General features: G+C 39.4%; 1 protein-coding gene across 3 annotated transcripts in view; it reads left to right on the plus strand.

The window, feature by feature from the left end:
* The window catches only part of LOC145343058 (transducin-like enhancer protein 1), a 99,681-nt gene extending 90,036 nt beyond the window's left edge, over positions 1-9,645 (plus strand). For all 3 annotated transcript variants that reach the window (XM_080188857.1, XM_080188858.1, XM_080188859.1), the window contains 4 exons: positions 101-248; positions 3,210-3,360; positions 6,563-6,639; positions 7,987-9,645. In XM_080188857.1, coding sequence (XP_080044983.1) covers positions 101-248; positions 3,210-3,360; positions 6,563-6,639; positions 7,987-8,094 — 484 coding nt within the window. In that variant the 3' untranslated portion in view covers positions 8,095-9,645. The remainder of the gene's footprint in view (positions 1-100; positions 249-3,209; positions 3,361-6,562; positions 6,640-7,986) is intronic.
* The last annotated feature ends 3,191 nt before the right edge of the window (positions 9,646-12,836 follow it).

Consider the following 12,836-nt stretch of genomic DNA (forward strand, 5'->3'; position numbering starts at 1 on the left):
TGAAGAAACATGTTGATATGGAGTCCAAAACTAACAACATAATTGTGTTTATCTAAGGCTTGTGGAGGAAATCTTTATTCCATTTTGTTTGCTTAATCAGGCAATTCCAGGGTCACACAGATGGAGCCAGCTGTATTGACATTTCAAATGACGGCACCAAGCTTTGGACGGGAGGTTTAGACAACACGGTGAGATCCTGGGATCTCCGAGAAGGAAGGCAACTACAGCAGCATGACTTCACATCTCAGGTATTTGGAGAACTGAAGCTGATACTAATTTCTTTGTGTGTCTTGAATTGAATCGCAACTATAATTGGAAAAATAATCAGATGAGGAAAGTAGCTGCAATTGCTTACCAGATACTATCAGCAGCCAGTAGTCATCAGCATGTGACAGCAGGTGATTACACTCTACCACTTCACTGATTTCATAAATCATGGTCAAAATAAGTCAATGTTTTCAATCTTGGCTATTTTTAAGGGCATCATCTCCAGGTTGACTGTGGTTTTCTGTCTATTGAATATATTTGGACTTGTTAAGTAAAGCATATGGCTGATATTCTTGATCACTTTTCTAACTGTTTGGTTAATTGTTTACTCCTGTAGCCCAGAACTACAATCAACATTTTTCTGTGTTTGTTTCTGAAATATGTAGTGATAAAATCTTGCAATTGCATTGGTTAGTCCTTCTCTTGGGTTTTTCTCATTTTTAAACTTATCAGTGCAACTTGAGGTTCACTTGTGATTTTAAAAAAAGGTTGGAAAGTTGTGACTGTACCAGATTTTTTTTCAATTCAAATTTTATTATCCATTCAGAAATTCATTGTGGATACACTGCCTGTCCATTAAAACCACAGACAAATATGTAACAACATTCGATTCCCAGCTTGGGTTACTGTCTGTGTGGAGTCTGCATGTCCTCCAGTGTCTGTGTGGGTTTTCTCTGGGTGCTCTGGTTTCCTCCCACAGTCTGAAAGATGTGCTGGTTAGGTGCATTGGCCATGTTAAATTCTCCCTCAGTGTACCCAAACAGGTGCCAGAGTGTGGTGACTAGGGGATTGTCATAGTAACTTCATTGCAGTATTAATGTGAACCTTACTTGTGACGCTAATAAAAAAAACTAAATAATGGGGGTGGGGGGGTGGGAACTACATCATAAATGATGAGCAATCCCATGTTGCAATGTAAAATTCCATCTTGGCTCTAAGTACATGGATAATATACAGACAAATTCCTCTTGGTGAGAGAGCTAGGAGAGAGGCGTAGGAAGATGAAAGCTTAATGGGGAGACTGTCCCAGAGATGTGTGGAGCAATAGACCCATCCAATGGCAAAGTATCAGAAAAAGAACTATCCACTTGAGTTTCCTCTCTCCTTTTGTGATCTTCATCTTGTTCAGTGGGCTGGCCTTTGCTACTGATGCAAGTTGAGCTGTCACTCATGTTGGCAAAGAATGAATGGTGCCAAAGGCTTCTCCAGTGCATTGCCTTCGGTCCTGGCTTTTCTACTATGATCATGGACATTGTCTAGCTGGGCTGCTGATACACTCCCATCTGCCCCAGAATTGGACACTGCCAGTCGTGTACGATGCTGAGCCAGGGACCCTGGTGATGAGGACCACTGGATCTTGAGGGGAAAGGTTCTGTTAGGTGTTGCAGCTCTTGCCGTCCTCTTGGTGTTCCTTGAAGTAATTGTAGGACGCACAGGAGGTTCCTTCCCCCCTCCAGGTGATGGGGTAATCAGGCAGCACATGAGTAACCTGCTTGCAGTCTAGTCCCTAGCCCATCTCAACAGCTTCCACCATGGCTCCATGACATAAGGAAGTACTGCACTTCAGGGGGTCACCACTGAGGGAGTGCCACACTGCCAGAGAGCCAGTACCAAGGGAGAACCACACAGCCAGAGGACGAGTACCAAGGAGGCGTCACACAGCCAGTTGCCAGAGGGAGCACCATCTTAAAGGACAGTTTTGAAGCAATCTAAATGCTAATATGGTAGAAGTGGGTTCCTTTGAACAATCCATAAACAGATGAGTCTGGAGCCAGAAGAATAGATTCTTAATCCAACACCATAGATTGTTGTTATATCTTGTGGAGGTACAAAATAATTCGAAGTACTTCACAATGTTATGATATAATTTCACGGCTCTCTGGAAACATGGGAATGCTGAGCTAATGTGGCAAGAAGGAAGTGATTTGAATAACTTCCAAACCAGTTCAACAGTGGGTGACCTACTTGCAGGAGGTAGTTTGTTTTATTCCTTGCCTCTTGCAGTACCAGTCTCTGATGCAGGAAAACACCAAGCAGAGGACTTGTGCAAGCTCAAAGGAGAGGGGAAATTGAATTTGGAAAGTTCTCCCCAGGATGCTGTATTTGGCTGGTTCGGAGTATAAGTATAAATCTGGATCTATAGCCTCTTTACCCCAGCCCCTCGATGCTTTCTTCAGTCACAGATTGTGGATTGCTGTTTTGATTGGAGCACTGCGATCAATTTTAAATGAAGAAACCAAATTATTTATATTCAGTACGTAAATGTTGTGGTTGCTCAGAACTGCAAAAGTTCAAAGAACTTTCCATGCGATGAATAAGAGCGAAGAATTGGACAAAGACTAGATGGACATGGTTCATGATAGATGCAACATATGAAGGGTTCATAGTCACATTGCAAGGTCTCTTGCTCTGATGGATCTGAGACGTTAGTAGAGATGTTACCTTGTGGAAATACGTGACCTCAATTTCTCCTGGCCTGCTAGGAGGAAGAAATCAACCCAAGTCCAATTCCTGCTTAACTATCCAGTGGTGTGTGTATGATGTGTGTTTAGATATTTGTTGAGTACAGCGCTCAGCTATGGTTCATTATAAATCTGTTTCCCTACTTTGCCCTGGCTTATAAGAACAATTATCACCAATGAATTCATTTGGAGTTATCCCTTTTCCAACATCAGAAACAAAATTCTTCAGTAATTGCTGAACTGCAAACCATTTTGAATATCATTGCAATGTTTCAACTAGTGATGGCCTTGTTTCTAAATCAGAGTTACACAAAGATTACAAGTTAATTCGGACTATTACACTGTATTAACACTTTTGACTAGGTTGCTGAAAAGGAGCAAATAAAGCTTTGATGATATAACCATTATTGTTTACTAATCTGTTCAGTACTTCTGTTATTTCTAGGATTTCTAATTAAAAATTAATTTTCTTTTTTTAAGATCTTTTCTCTTGGTTATTGTCCTACTGGAGAATGGCTGGCTGTGGGGATGGAGAGCAGCAACGTAGAAGTGTTGCATGTTACAAAACCAGACAAATACCAACTGCACCTCCACGAAAGCTGCGTTCTGTCCCTTAAATTTGCTTATTGTGGTAAGGATCATTAGTGATGGTTAAATTATCCTATTCCTGGTGTCATTGACTCTATGCTAAGATTCAGTTCTTTTCGGAACACCATTGGTACTTTGCACAAACAAACATTTTTTCACACAAACATTTTCAGTTAGCAGATTATTCAACCACATTTTCACCTGTCATTCCTTTGATCTGTACTGATAGTCGGATTTCAATTAGGAGTAAGAACCCCGGTTGTTTATGGCTTCCTATCTCTCGCCCTCTTCAAGCCAAATAAATCTTGAGGTCAGTTGTAATCACATTCTTAGCCATAGTAGCTATTTGAAATGTTTGTTAGATGACCACAGAAAACTGTCAGGAATCACTTTCCTTCCACTGCTGATGTAATGAATTTCAGATCCGTGCATGGCCTTTAATATAAAATCCTGTTTCTGGCATTGTCAATCCATCAATACCTGCTTCATACATAAAGCAGCCTATGCATGCTCTCTGTTCAAATAAATGGTTAATATTCCATAAAACGTATATTTTCCAAACATAATCTAATTTTTGCCTTTAAGGATGAAATGTCAGTGGTGTGCATGTTTTATAAATTAAGTATTTAGAAAAAATTCTCAAATTAAAATTCAGCAGTGATGTGACATTGATTAATTTTGATTTTATAAAAGGTTTCAGACTTGAACAATAATCTGCACCTTATTAGTTGATCCCAGTCAGGCTATTACCTCCTATCTATTCCTAGTTTACGACTAGGTATGATGCATCCTATTAGTTGCAAGCAAATGTATCTTGAAGTTTACTCAATGTCCATATTTGAATACCTTTTGCCAACTGCTGCAAACCTAAACCCATCACTTCTATTTCCACTTCCAGTTATGTTTCCCTCTATTTACTCCTCCTAGACCTCTCTGTCATGTTGTCATATCTCCTTTCATTTCTCCCTTCTCGGGCATTCTGCGCTCCCAAACACTTGAATACTTTTCAACTTCCTATCCTTCTGTCTCCCATCCAAGCTTGCCCCTCTCATCAGTTAGCTTACAAATGCTCTCTGTACTTCTTTAGGCATCCTCTGAAATGCATGGTGAGACACTCATGCTTCCCTCTTATGAATAGCAGCCCCAGCTGCCTATCCCACTCTCTTTCTTAGCTTTCTGCCCAGCTGACTTGCAGGGGCTAATCTTGCTAATCTCCTTCACGTCCAACTCCTCATTGTGCTGACCCTGTGGACAGAAGTCATGAACCCTATAAGACATTAGGAAGTCCTGTGAGGAATGCATACAACTGTCAAAATAAACAGTTATTCAAAAGTTACTTTAAGAACTATTATCCTATTAAGACAGTCATTCAAAATCTATTTCAAAAACTTTGGGCACAATTCTCCTCAAAAATATGCAAGTGTTGCCCCAATGCCACCCTGGCACTGCCAGGACACTATCCAGCCATGTGCACAGCCACCAGAGGGCTTCAATGGCCTTTAGGCTGCCTAGTGGCCATCAAAACTGGTCTCTGTTTGTGGAGACCAGCAGTGAATAGTGCTGAGTTCCCACTGCCCCCAAGAGTTGAAGAATCACAGGAGCAGGGAAAATCCAGCTTCAAACAGGAATGGCATATTTGAAATAGATTTAAATATTCTAATCTTGTTTTTGTTCTGACTGGGCATGAACCAGCTTATGTTGGTACTCAGGGCAGGGAGAATCCCAAAGGGCTATGGTCCATCCCCCGAGATTCTTTGGCCACAGAGTGATCTGGCATGAGTGCACAAGATTGGAGAAATGCCTTATTACCCTCTTAACTCATAAAACTGTCAAGATAAATACACTCTCAGTCAAACTGTGTCAGCAACTCCTGTTGAGCTGAATCTAGAGTTTGGAGCTCAGTCATGCATTCATAATGAGATTCCATTACACAATTCTCAAAAAAAACCTCAAGCTAAATTAATTTAATTCTTGCTTTGGAACAATATAATAGATAACTTTGCAATTATTCAATTAACTCAGCTATCTTTTGAAGCTTTGAGCTGTCAAAAATCAATAAATGAAAATATTATATCACAGGACAGTTGACACAATCAATATTGTTGATGTAGAAGAACACTTTATCTAGTGGATAATGTACTCCAACACATTAGCATACATTTCCACATTCACAGTGCTGGCCAATTTTATCTTCTAAAAACAAAAAACCTACCATCAATCATGTGTTAAAAACCTTTTAAATTAATCATACACCATTTAATTATGACATATGAATTAGATAACACCCTTTTAAATTACTTGTCAATGGTTTCCAACTCCACAACAGGGTCCACCATGGTTCAGGACACTTCTGAGATGATGCTTACCATCTCACATCCAAAAACTGGATTGACTGCATCAAAATTGTGGCAATACAAAATGCCCACCTCCACCTTAGTTGAAAACTCAATTCATTTACAACTGCACTTTCAAAATCTGAACTCTCTTCTTGACTTTGGCTCCTCTATTTACCATGACGCTTTTGCAGCTACTGGTTTGCTCCACAACATCCTCAACTCTATCTTTGATGCCTTAATCTCCATTAAAGCCATTAAACTTTCACACCTGGTCACTCTCCTGATAAAGTCTTCTTCTTCAGTCTCATTCATTGAGGGATAGTGAAAGGGTGACAGACTTGAAAAGATATGACAGACATAGCCTTCACTGCCAGATCTTGCTGGATTGTTTAAAGCATTATTGAGTCCTCTCTCGTCCATTACAGCTATCCACTATTCCAGAACAATCCTTGAATAAAGGAATAACCCCTGATTTATTCTCTCTTCTGTGAATCATCATCTTAAAATTCTCTCCCCATCTACTCTGCCCTTGTCTCAACAAGTGTGATGTACTAATGGATTGGTTTCACTCATTTTGAGACCACCCAATAAGCTGTCTCTACGGTATCTCACCAACTCGTACATACACGCTGCTCCAACTCCGAACTTGCATCATTCTCTCTCAGTTCATCCAATCCTCTGCTCCCTTGACCATATTCCCACTATACTGTATGAACCCACTGACAATTTGAGGGAACCTGTTTGTAATGTGGCTATGCAGAAAATTTAAGCTCTTTATTCCCTCAATTGGTCAATAAGATTGAAGAATTTGATAGGATAGAGACCGGGTGCTACAGGCTGTTGAATAACACAAAATTTGAATCGGACAGTGAATGGAAAATTACATGGTTCTTTTGTATATTTACACAGGTAAATGGTTTGTAAGCACTGGAAAAGATAACCTTCTAAATGCATGGAGAACGCCTTATGGAGCAAGCATATTCCAGGTAATTTTATCGGAAATCTTTCATCAAGCCTGCATTTCTGAACTTGCTAAGAAAAATGTGAAGCAATATGGCCTTGATTGAGAGTAGTGTTCATGTTAAGGGTATAAAGTGTGATCAGTTTGTTGTAATTGTGATAACTTTGAAAAATTTATATTGACACCAGTATGAGTTCCACAAATGTGACTGTTGGATTTTCATAAAGGCTTAACTGGTTTATTAATGCCCTTTAGGGAGGGAAAAGTGCCATTGTCACCTGATTAGACCTTTATGTTACTCTATTCCCACAACAAAACGGCTGACCCTCTGAATTTGCCTAACAAAATATTGTGTCAGACTATTACAATGAATTATTTCAAGAAGGCTCACCATCTTCTAAAAACTAATTTGAGACAGGCCATGAACAATATTTCTTGATAATTTATATTTAAAAAAATGATCAATCACTGAAAAAGCTCAAAGGCCTTTTAAGAAGCCAACACACTAAAGAAAATTTGACCTGATACTTACATCTTTTAAGTGATTTTTTCAACACTTCATTGTCATGGTCTGGCATTTCTGAATGTACAAGGGTGACGAGGTCTTGGAGAAACTGCAAAGGGCATTTACCAGCATGGTACCAAGATGAGAGGTTTTAGATTTGTGGAGATACTAGAAAAGCTGGGACCATTTTCTTTAGAGAGAGAAAGGTTAAAAAAAGTTTAATAGAGATGTTCAAAGGGTTTGATTTAAGTTAACTGGCAAAAGAACCAGAGAGGTGATGATTAGAATTTCTTTTACTTCATGAGTTATGATCTGGAATGCACCACCAGAAAGTGTGGTTGGAGAAACCTCAGGAAGCATTCTTGAAAGGAAAAGTTTGCAGAGTTTGGGGAAAGAACAGTGGGGGAGGGGGGGTAGTTCTAATGGGACAGCACACTCAGCTGACTTAGGTATGATGAGCTAAAATAGCTTTGTGTGCTCTGATCTTATGAGCATGGGAGAGTTCTGCACGTTTTGGCATTTGACCATTTAATAACACTTTTTAATATGTAATTTTACAGATCAAATAGAAACTATTCACTCAGTTTTTAACAGTGCTTCCCTCTCTTTTGGACAAGGGTGGGTTTGAGTACAGGCTACCTCTTATTGTCATTCACGTTCACTTGTTTGTCTGTGGAATATTGAGGAAGGCAACAGAGAAAATAAATAGAAGAGAATGAAGGCATATACGGGAAGATAAAGACTTCATGTTACAATATTGTCCTCAAAGCTTTAAACCATATTATGATCTTTAAATGAAAAGTTATAATTGTAAATTCATTCTGGTTATTTTGGATTTCTTGATTTTCTTTTCCCCTCCTTCTACAGTCAAAAGAATCGTCATCGGTGCTGAGCTGTGATATCTCCGTGGATGATAAATATATAGTCACTGGCTCTGGAGATAAGAAAGCATCGGTCTATGAAGTTATTTACTAACATTTGTAACTGAGGAAGTATATCTGGAACTGTTTCTCTCAAACGACGAAAACAGCATCCTCCCGGCCTTCAGAACGGAAAGGGTTTTTATTTCTGAATGCCTGTACTTAAGAACTGATCATCAGTACACCAATGATTGACTGGATTAAAGAAAACACCATTGAACTAGGCGCAAGTAGCTGTTTTTGGTAGTTCCAAGAAAATTCCAGGACCCTGCTTTGTAGAACCCTGGATTATTAGAAGAGCATTTGAATCCTCTCTGACCTCACGTTGTATTTTTGTTATTGCCTGAATTGCTGCATTTGTGGAGTTGCCTAACCAGATGTTCATTTGTTCTTTGAAAGACATTCTGTCCTTTGTAGTGCAATGGTGTTCCAGGTGAAACTGGATTCTGGTTATTGCATCTTGTGAACTGTATTTTGTATCTTGTTGGAGCTCAGACATTTGTACAAATTGTAAATATTCCGTTTAATACAGTAAAGACAGTATTGAAAAAAATGTTTTTTAACTTTTTTAAAACTATGAAATGATTATAATTACATATTGCTTTTGCTGTACGCTAAGGATGGGTCCAAGCAAGTAAGAACAGCACCATTATTCAATTACGTTTCAGAACCTAATATGTAATCCCAGTGTCACTAAATGTGGCACATAACACTTCCTTTATTTTTTAGCCATTAGAGCATGAGTGGAAAATTGCATGTCAATTGTTTAAAGTAATTGCTGGATTTTCACTAAATTTTAGAGTTGATTTGATTTATTATTGTCACATGCATTAGCATACAGTGAAAAGTATTGTTTCTTGCATGCTATGCAGTCAAAGCATACTGTTCATAGAGAAGGAAACGGGAGTGCAGAATGTTGTGTTACCGTCATAGCTAGGATGTAGGGAAAGATCAACTTAATGCAAGGCAGATCCATTCAAAAGTCTGGCAGGAAAGAAGCTATTCGCGAGACTGTTGGTACATGACCTCAGACTTTTGTATCTTTTTCCTAAAGGAAGATGGTGGAAGCGTGTATTCCAGGGTGCATGGGGTCCCTGATTATGCTGGCTGCTTTGTCAAGGCAGCGGGAAGTGTAGACAGAGTCAGTGGTTGGGAGGATCTTCTGCCTGTGAAGTCCCTATGAAGGTAACTGTCCTGAGGACCACCAGTGCTTGATGGTGTGATGTGGATATGCCGGCATTGGACTGGGGTAAACACAGACTTTTTACTGTCAGACTTGATGGAATGCCCATAAACTCAGCTTCCTTCAATTTTGATTAGTTCACCACTTTGTAATGCATTTTATAACGTTTTCTTGGATTATTACCAAAATCGATGAGTGACTTCTTGATATCCTCCTCTGAGTTCCTTTTAAAAATGGGTATGCTTGGGATCATCTGTGCTAGAAACTGTGCCCATGTATCCTAGAAGCTTTCAAGGTGGACTTGGCTCTTTAGTAATTTCATTAGAAATTAACCAAACTGAAATGGTTTCCTTCCATAAAGTTCTCAATTGTTTTGAAACATTAGCAGACTGAGAACTGTACCTTAAGTTGGGGTATTTAGCAGTAACAGAAGATACAATATTTTGAAAATAAAAGATCAATGGCAAATTATGACTTACTAGTTTTGTGCAAAATACAGGATTGTTTTCCAGCTATGTTGTCCTCTTAGATTTTGAACACCATTCTTCTTAAATATCCTGATGGGTGGGTGGTCATTTAGGGTACACACAATATAATGGTACAATTCGGGCCATTTTGTGACTGGCGGGCATACCAAGAAGTAGTCTGTCTCATAGAATAACCAATAATATTCGGTTTCCTTTATTAAACCAGAGTAGATGATGCTGTTGGATGTGCCTCCTAAACATTAGGAGGTACCTGAAGATTTGTTCTTTCATTTGCAAAATGGTGTCAGTGCAAATCCATTACATTTAGGGAAGCGAGCTATCCAGAACATAACTAATTACCTTAAGACCTTAAGCATTTGAAATAATGCTCTATGTAGTTCAGAAAGAAGGGATGGCTAAAACTATTATTGTTATCTTGTTTATGAGATTATTTGCGAGGTAGGACAGTATTACCTATTTCAAACAATGCTGATGAAGGCTTTTATTCCACAGCAGGTTTCCTTGAAGTGCTGGAACACCTTTTAAAAAACGATATTGCTGAATGATATTGAAAGCCACATGCTTAAAAATACTGCCTTTTCTGGTGGAGAATTGAAGGTATCTGGATGATGCAAGTAATTTGGGTCAATTTTTCATTGAATTCACTTAGTCTAGTTCCATTTACTCTGGAATCATGAGGCTGCCATAGGCTAGGATCCTGCTGCTCCAATCGGCGATGAATGACCCTTTCCCGAGAGAACCTGATTGATTCATATTCAAACCTCACGTGAAATAAGGTGTCTGCTGAACTTCCATGTGGAGCCTGGCAGGCAAAGTTCATCATTTCCTTTCAATTCTGTTTGTGATGCCCAGCTGGCTTTTTGCATTGTGCAGTCCCTTTTTGATTAGTGTGTTGCTGTACTTCGAAACAGAATTCCCAGTTCTTTCCAAATCACTTTCCAGTGTGACTCCATTATAACCACTGGGAATTCATGGGATCCTGGAGACGAAGAGTTGTTGAGCTGGGTTGAAAGGGTAGACAATTGCATTTGTTGGGGTGGGGGAAGGGTTTCTGTTGTTGACCTATGTGGGTAGTAGTTGATCTTGGAAGGAGTTGATGAAAAGGATGGGTTGCTTCAAATGAAGAAGCATACAGCTACCTGTTCGGAGGCTTTTTTTTTAAGCATCAGCTGGGTCTCAGAGTAGTCCATCAGGCCACACTCACCAACAATAAAAATGCAAGCATTTAAAGGCACTTTGGAGCTATCAGAAATCAGTCCAAGCTTCAGGACAGCAGTTTCTGCTTCAGTGCTCATGACCCCAAAATCTCACCTTGTGACCCACAGTTTGGAAAGCCCTTTCCTAAAAGAAACATTGCTTGTACATGGTCTCTATTCCCGATGTAGCACATTCCCAAGAGCGCAATTTTGAAGGAACATTGGAAAAGCTGCTTTGAATTCTGAGTTGCTCTCTTGCTCATCCTTCTCCTCAGGTAAGTGGTTAAAGAAGAAGAGAGTGTGAGCATGAAGGGGACATCTGGATTAGAAGGGATGAAGTTGGAGAAGAGTAACTAGCCGTGACTACCAAACATTTAGCAGGGTGATGCCATTTTCTGTTCTGGGCCTGTTAAAGGGCTGATAGGATATAGCCATGTTTCTTGAACCTTCTGCAACCCCAGGGACTAAAGCGAGTGACGTTACCAATCGTGGGACATTGATATACAAGTATCTATCACATTCAGTTCAAAGAGAATAAAAACCATCCACAACTTATATATGATATTAAAACCATGTCAAAGCATTTTAATTAAACGCAATTTGAGAAATTGAATTCTTGCCCTCAATTCCTTTTGTGTAATTGGAGAAATCTGATTTTTGCTTGCAATTTCTTTAATCATCATCATTCTTTATTTAAAATAGGTTGTGTTAATGAAGATTAAGAGAGAGAGAATGACTGAACATTGCATTGTGTTGTAAGTTATGAGCCTCTATTGGGCAATTAAAGGAATGCCCTTGGCTCGTATTGATATTGTGGGTTCAGCTCAACATGTGTGTACACTCGTACATGTGGATATGTCTCCATGGCAGGTGAAAGCTGCCTTGTGTTTTTAAATCACGTTCTGACAATAGACGTCTATTGAAAGTGAAAATGTACAATCGAATGGTGGTTTAAGAGATCAGTATAACAGATTCAGTGTAACTCTCTATAAGTACTTTATGGCTTATAGCCAGTTAGTAAATAGTATTCGAGTATACCAAATCTAATGCTTTTCTCAGTCCTTACATATTTCCTCCTTTTGCCTTTCAAAATGTGGATAACTTTTGTAAATGTGAAGTATTATTATTGGTCGTGAGGTTTACTAATAGTAGTAAAGGTTTTTAGATTAGCTGGTGAGTATTTTCAATTTATGTTCACAAGGGGATTTCAATCAGGGTAAGCAGAACATTTATTGAAAAAATATAATCTTAGAGAAGATTAGAAGCAATAATTAAAATTTAGTCAGTAAAATAATTAAATGCTATAAGGATGAATGCTATAAATTCAGGTGAAATGTGGCAGCTGCAGAATGTGTGAGTTCAAGAACACCTGTGTGAATCAAGGCAAACGTCTACAAGAAGTGCCTACAACTGGAGGAACTTTGGCTCCTCCAGAGCCATTGAGCTGGAAGCTGAGCTGCAGACATGGCATCATATTAGAGAGGGGGAAAGTGACCTGATACTTTGTTCCAGGAGGTGGTCACCTCAGGTTAGGGCCATCTGATTTGGTGCATGGTCAGGAATGGGGGCTGTGACTACAAGTGGCACAGGTGTGGAGATTGAGAAGGGGACCATATAGTTGGGGGATAGACACAGTTCTCTGCAGCCAAGCGCATGATCCTAGAAGCCTGTGTCGCCTGCCTGGTGCCAGTGTTTGGGCTGGAGAGCAACTTGCAGTGGGAGGAAGATCCAGTTTTTGTACTCTGCATAGATACCATTGACATAGGTAGGAGTAACGGAGGTTCTGCTTAGAGAATATAAGAACCCAGGGACTAAATTTAAAAAGATAATCTCTGGGTTATTACCGGAGCCAGAAGCAAATCTGAGTAGGGTGGGTAAGATTAGAGTTAAATGTATTGCGCAAAGACTGGTGTGGAAGAAATAGGTTTAA

Source organism: Carcharhinus amblyrhynchos, chromosome 5, assembly GCF_965287045.1.
Source record: "Carcharhinus amblyrhynchos chromosome 5, sCarAmb.v2.hapA, whole genome shotgun sequence".
NCBI classification, from domain to species: domain Eukaryota; kingdom Metazoa; phylum Chordata; class Chondrichthyes; order Carcharhiniformes; family Carcharhinidae; genus Carcharhinus; species Carcharhinus amblyrhynchos.